This window comes from Olea europaea, unplaced genomic scaffold (genome assembly GCF_002742605.1).
Source record: "Olea europaea var. sylvestris unplaced genomic scaffold, O_europaea_v1 scaffold3032, whole genome shotgun sequence".
Classification (NCBI taxonomy): Eukaryota; Viridiplantae; Streptophyta; class Magnoliopsida; order Lamiales; family Oleaceae; genus Olea; species Olea europaea.
The window spans coordinates 9,741-16,239 of NW_019249000.1; the positions used below are offsets into that span (position 1 = coordinate 9,741).

General features: G+C 35.9%; 2 protein-coding genes across 5 annotated transcripts in view; both read left to right on the forward strand.

Annotated features, from left to right (window-relative positions):
* The window catches only part of LOC111384869 (ubiquitin-like-specific protease ESD4), a 12,897-nt gene extending 9,356 nt beyond the window's left edge, over positions 1-3,541 (forward strand). For 2 of the 3 annotated variants that reach the window (XM_023009208.1, XM_023009209.1), the window contains exons 7-9: positions 1,210-1,313; positions 2,003-2,075; positions 3,044-3,541. In XM_023009208.1, the coding sequence (XP_022864976.1) occupies positions 1,210-1,313; positions 2,003-2,075; positions 3,044-3,106 (240 nt within the window). In that variant the 3' untranslated portion in view covers positions 3,107-3,541. Of the gene's footprint in view, positions 1-1,017; positions 1,088-1,209; positions 1,314-2,002; positions 2,076-3,043 lie in introns of those variants that run through there. The other variant, XM_023009210.1, reaches the window with a different exon arrangement.
* Positions 3,542-5,174: 1,633 nt separating this feature from the next.
* On the forward strand, positions 5,175-6,289 carry LOC111384875 (universal stress protein PHOS34-like). Of its 2 annotated transcripts, none has more exons than XM_023009216.1 (4): positions 5,175-5,382; positions 5,619-5,713; positions 5,795-5,916; positions 6,001-6,289. In XM_023009216.1, the coding sequence occupies exons 1-4, from the start codon at positions 5,211-5,213 to the stop codon at positions 6,086-6,088; spliced, it is 477 nt and encodes a 158-aa protein (XP_022864984.1). In that variant the 5' UTR covers positions 5,175-5,210; the 3' UTR covers positions 6,089-6,289. The 2 variants fall into 2 exon arrangements, with proteins under 2 accessions (XP_022864984.1, XP_022864983.1); XM_023009215.1 differs by having other exon boundaries at positions 5,613-5,713; positions 6,001-6,287.
* Positions 6,290-6,499: the final 210 nt, after the last annotated feature.

The window sequence follows — 6,499 nt, forward strand, 5'->3', positions numbered from 1 at the left end:
AGCAGGGGTTAGGACTCGGGTTGTTTGAGAAGTGAGTTGGGTAATGAGATATGGGCTGGGTTGATTGTTGTGTATAATAGGCTAGGGTTAATTGGGTTAAATGATAACGAGTTTCAATTGGGATTGGGATTAGTTTGGGCCTGAGTAAGGGGTTAATGATTTTGATAAAAAGAGACCAAGTATTGTATTAGGCTGCTATGAATTTGGATTAGGGTAAGGAATAGCAAACTTAATTCCAAAGCGAACAACAGAAGAAATCTTGGGATGGCAGCGGATTTATTATTATTATTTTTTTTTGAAATTGACAAAATGCTAAACTGAAATTCTGGGCGTAACAGTACCTGCAATGAACAGTAACCCTTTTTTTTTTTCAACTAGGAAAGAAAACAGCTATCTTCCAACAAATCCTTTTCGTTTCTGCTGTTCGACAAGTTTTGGGAAAAAGGGAAGAAAGAAAATTTTGAATTGTAAGAGAAAAATACCCAAGATTTAGCTTTGATGCCAAATTTGATGCAGTACCAATAGGATGATTAATAAAAAAAGAAGACAGATTCAGAAATAATAGGGAATTAAGTGAAGGGGAAGAAGAAGAATTCAACAGAAGAAGGAGAGGGATGCGCCATCAGCCACCAAAATAATTATTCATTCATCAACTGAAAATTACAAAGTAAAGTATGTTTAAATAATAAAGGAAACTCTAACGAGATTGGGCCCGAGCCCATACAAATCCAATTTTCTAAATAATAGTCCAATGAAATAAATAAATATTCGATGTCCTCATCACAAGGGCTGTTAAGAGGATAGCTGCTTAAGTTGCCATTTTTTTTTTTTAAGTTGGAACTATACCAGAGAACTCAATGATGAAATTGGCTTTAAAGGGAAATCTACACATGTTGAATGCGGTCTGTTAAGAGGGGAACCAATTAAATTGTCATTTCTTAAAGTCGGAACTATACCTGATGAAATTGGCTTTAAAGGAAAATCTCTGGAACTTACTAACATTTTTCTATTTGAAAGTTTGTCATACGGTGGTCAATAAGATGCTGAACAATGGGCATTGGTTTATCTTCCAAGGATTTTGCTTCATGTATGCGTTCTGGGTGCTAGAGAACTTTGTGTATTAAAGCATCTGCGTTTTTTATTGCGAGTTGGATTTTATTCCATTTTGCTCCATAGTCAGACTCGTTCTCATATAAGTTTCAAATGCAGGCCAAATACTTTGTTGACGAAGTGAAGGACAAGAGTGGAAAAGACATTGATGTCAATTCATGGGAGCAAGAATATGTAGTTGACCTACCTGAGCAGGAAAATTGGTAAGTGTGCAGCTCTTGTATTGAAACACTTTTTTCCTGAAATGATAGATAATAACAAAAAAGAATGTTCTTCTAAAGAGGAGGAAGTGCACGTTTGAAGATCATCATGTATTTATCTCTCTCTCTCTCTCCTCCCATTCCCACTAACAACTTTCTTTTATGCTTCTTCGTCTTCCAGACCACGTTTGCTTTGTATAATTTAGCTGATGGAAACGGATAAGTGTTTAGATCTCATTTAAAATTTAGAGAGATTTTGGTTAGCGCAGCAGAAACTGATCGCATGCTAAGTTGTTACTTACAAAGTTGAATATAAAATTTTGTGTACTTTTATCACTTTCTTAATAATTATCAAAATAATTATGATTGGGTATTAGAATTCAAACCAATCAAGATATCACACATCTGAGTTTTTTGCTTTTTATTTTTATTTTATTTTTTCCCTCTGAGTTATGGCAACTTGGGCATATTTGCTTTGACCAATCTATGTTAAGGTCTACTTATTTGTGCAGATATGGTACAGTTATGGCTGTAAATAAGTGTCCTCGTTACTTTTAGCATTCAAACCCTTTGTTTCCTGTTATGCTTCTGTGAGGGGAGAAAGGGATTATTTTCTTCTTTGCTCCCGAAAGAATAAAGTGAAAACTGAATCTTATTCATTCTTTACTGTGTTAAACTGCTCTGTCAAACAGGTTTGACTGTGGTATGTTCATGATCAAGTATGCCGACTTCTATAGCCGAGATATAGGATTATGTTTCAACCAGGTAAGCCTTATGCTGGGAGATTTGCTAATCAATGCACGTCTCTCCTTTTTATCATTCCTCGTTTATTTACTTCTTCGCTGAGTATCCTAAAATTTTCTTTATAATGTTCTAAAATTCTGACTTTGGATCTTCCAAGCTTGTCTATATCCTATAAATTTAATCAAGTTGTAAGTGCGAGGAATTGGTATTGGGAAGTTCATGGAAATCATTTTCTGAGGAACTTATAAATTTTGTTAGGGTGCACTGTTAATCACCTGATAGCACGTAATAAACGGTTGACCAGCCACTGTCATGTTAAAACCAAATTAATTTGTATATTTGTTCACTATCCATGGGCAATTACTCATTCTTAAAACCAGCTATCTTAAGACCAGTCAGGCAGAGAGTGGGGAGAGCTCTCCGTTCATGGTTCTTCAGGGACCATGGAGCGTTTCTTTTTTCTTTTTCTTTTCTTAACCCTTTACCTTAGTTTCGAAACAACAATCATTAATTTAACTCGGACAAGGTGAATTGGTCCCTGGAGCAGCTTGAATCGCACTGTATTTGTAGAAACTGTAATATTATTTAAAATTTATTGCTTCATAGCGTTTGTCTTGATACTGTAATTTTTGCAAGGTACGGATAAGATGATACTGTGACTACATTTTGATTTTCTTTCAATTGAACTGGTCCATGGCATATGCATTTTTGGAGAAAAGAACATGTTTTTTTCCCTTCAAGTTGTTTTGTGTTGGTCACCAATTACTGTATCGACCATCTGAGACTTGGTTCTATTTGTGTGCAGCGTAATTGCTCACCTCATTTTTTGTGTTGTCCAAACTCATTTATTATTTGTTATTTCCTTTTTTTTTTTTTTTCTTTTAATCATTTTGGGTGGCAAATCTTATTTCTAATGAACTGATGCGTCTTCCTATTTTGCTGAAAATCCATGTTTACTGTACCTGAAATTTATGTTTTCTTTCTCGTAGGATCACATGCCATATTTTAGACAAAGGACAGTGAAGGAGATTTTGAGGTTGACAGCCGAGTGATGAACAATGAACCTACTTAGCATTTCTTTTGCCATGCTGTACTATCGATTTTTAGAAGCCGATGATATACACCATGAGGCACTCTTTCCATAGACAACATGGATAGCTTGTCTTAATCAAGATCGTGGCGATTATATCCTCAATTGCTGGCATTAATGTTTGTGAAACCCGACAAAGGAACTGGTGACTTGTTTACTTCTTCATGAGCGCCTGTCTTGAGCAGTGAAACTGGTATTTGCAGGGTTGAGTGTGAGAAGTGTTTTGCCGACATTTTCTATTCTTTTTTCACATATTTCTAATGTTACAATATAGTATTGTCTAGTGAACTCACAATTGTATTGCCAGTTAGAAAATATTTGGTTTATGATTGAAATTATGTATTTCGTTTTGGTAACTTAGTAGTTCTAACTTGGTATTTAACTTGGAATCACATCATCTCATTAACTATTAAATTTCATGAATATGTGTGCAAGCAACAGGCCTCGACTTATATAGAAATTCGACTTTTGGAAGAGATGTATTTCTTCGATAAAAGGTCTCCAAAAGTGAGCCATTTTATGTTCGTGTAATCATTACTTTTCTCTATATATAAAAGAAAATGACAATCAAATTAATCTAATACATAATGGACATTGCCGCCCTAGCTCTAACAAATTGTGTAGAAATCAGTGTTTTGAGGCATGAAAAAGCTAGTCTAGGCGAGCTTAGGCATCTCATGTATGGAGGAGATATACTTCAGTAGGGTGGTCGCACTGCGACTAATGAGCTTGTGTGTCATGTATGGAGAGAGAAATACTTCAGTAGGGCGATCGCACCGTCACGTGGTGTGATTACTCAATGTCGAGGTGCCACCTCGATGGGTGGCCCTCCCTTATAGGACGGTTGCACCATGTGGACGGTACGACCATCCTACCGAAGTATTTCTCGTGGAGAAGGCGTCTCATGAAAGGCCTGAAAATTATGATCAACCCTTCTTTTTTTCATAATGGGAGAACTCGCAGCCGTTACCTTTCGAGTGTGCACTGGATAAACCCTCGAATTGATGTAATAGCTTGCAAATCCTCGATCAACCCTATTTTAAAAAGGTTAAACCCTAACCTTAAGGGTCCCCCACCACCCCTGCCCTAGAGCATTGTGAGGGAGGTAAATCGCAGGTTATGCCTTCAATGGTACAGGGTAGAAGGCTGCTTGTACACTTGCACTTACTCAAGAGCCAAATTCATATTTCAGGATTCGAACCCTTGACGCAGCAGCCTCAAGTAAAGTTGGATTTCTCCACCCTCCCCTTTTACCACTTGGAGATGTACCCTGGGGGCTCGGTCAACCCTATTTTGATTGCATGGAAAGTAGGTCTAGGTGTTAAAAGATGTGACTAATGTGGGCCTAAACATCAAAAAACTGATTGAGGCGAGCTTAAGCATCAAAAGGCGAGTGACTTAATTTTTTATTTTTATTTGTTAAATTAAGCCCCTATTTGAGCCCCATTCTTTTATATTCTTTCTCATTATTTTTCTATAATACTCATTTTCAACCACACATTTTTCATTAAAATAATATCACATGAAAATAAAAAAAATTCCTTTCTTTTTAAACACACATTTTCCATCAATCACTATTCCATAATACATTACTTCAAATTAATGGGGCTCAAATGGGGCCTAAATAGAAGGAAATATTGTTAATAATCTTATAATAATAGTAATAACATTAAAAATAAAGAAAGCTACGTGAGATTTATTATTGTCGCATTTTCACACTTTACGCCTTATAGAACCTTGGCTGAAATAACTATCAAATAAAGGTTACTTTTAGGCAAATCCAAACATCCTCGTATAGTGAAATAAGTAGTGCCTGGAATACTAACATATTAAAACCAAATTTTATTTTGCATGTCTAAATCTTTTGTTCTTATCATCTCATATCCGTTGTTCATTGGACCAAGTCCTAGACCATAACTACCTTGAGAAATTCAAGAATTACACTTGTACCGGATCATATAATAACAAAGACCTCAAATTTATAACAAACTTTTCATTTTAATAACAGAAATTTCAATTATAAAAGCTTGATGAGCTGAAAGAAAATTTGTGTAAATCAGAAGAAAATGGCAGATAAACAAGTGATGATAATGGCATTGGATGAAAGTGATCACAGTTTCTATGCACTTGATTGGATTCTCACACAGTTCTTTAGTCCTCCTTCAGATTCTGCTTTCAAGCTCATTATTATCCATGCCAAGACCTCTCCTGTTTCCGCTATTGGACTAGGTGGACCTGGTATTTCTCTATTCCTTCATCAACACACGCCCGCGCGCTCCACGTTCCATGTCTCTACATATGTTGACAATCTCGTCTGAAAGCTTAAAACGTTAGAAAATCTAACACACGAACAATGTCTTTCTCACCAAACCGATTAAACTATTAGACTGTGTTCAACTTTCACTATTACTGACTTATTAACATTACGTACATGTATCACAACTTTTGATGAAAATACTAATTTTAAGGTTTAGGATCCACCGATGTGCTACATCTAGTGGAAGCGGATCTCACGAAGACAGCAGAAAAGGTCATTTCTAGAGCGAAAGATCTTTGCACCAGTAGATCGGTGAGAAAATTTTCGAATTTAGATTAGTTTACCTTTTACGTTTTTTCGTCTGAAAATCCAATATATATTTTGTGGGCGTAGGTAACTGACGTCCAGTACGAAGTGATCAAAGGAGACGCAAGGAACGTCATGTGTGAGGCTGTAGAGAAATTTCATGCATCTGTTTTGACTCTTGGTAGCCATGGCTATGGAGCTTTTAAACGGTACATATGATACATTAAGTCTTATTCTCAATAAATTTAAGTCGAGCAGGTCTAATGCCAAAAAAAAATTGACATATTTTTCAGGGCTGTGTTGGGAAGTGTAAGTGACTATTGCTGCCACCATGCTCGTTGCTCTGTGATGATTGTGAAAAAGCCCAAGCAAATTAATTAAAAAATTTCACTTTCAGTTTTGTTTACCTTTGATTTTCCTACGTTATATTTGATCATTTGTACAAGCTAACTTTCTTGATGGGTACTTGTAATCGTCGAGACCTTGGAACGAGGATGTGATTCGATGTAATTCTTTGTCGTTCTTCCTGTTGAATCAATGTCTTGTATCAACAAAAAACAAACATGAAACAAAATTCTTTCAGGAACACTTCTTGGGATCGAGTATCAAACGCTCTTGATAATCAAACCAAAACTTGCTACTCATTATAATCCAAGATAACCATAGGCAATAGCATAAAAAGTTGCAAGATTACAATGTAAAAGTCGAAAACTGATAATATTAAAGTCGATGCATGAAACTATAAACACCAACATCGCGAAAGTAATTCTACAATAATTCTAATGAAGAGAA

Coding starts and splice junctions, on each gene's coding strand:
- LOC111384875 (XM_023009215.1), top strand. CDS start 5,211: ATGGCAGATAAACAAGTGATGATAATGGCATTGGATGAAAGTGATCAC. Junction 5,383..5,612: donor TATTGGACTAGGTGGACCTG/GTATTTCTCTAT, acceptor ACTAATTTTAAG/GTTTAGGATCCACCGATGTG. Junction 5,917..6,000: donor GGCTATGGAGCTTTTAAACG/GTACATATGATA, acceptor CATATTTTTCAG/GGCTGTGTTGGGAAGTGTAA.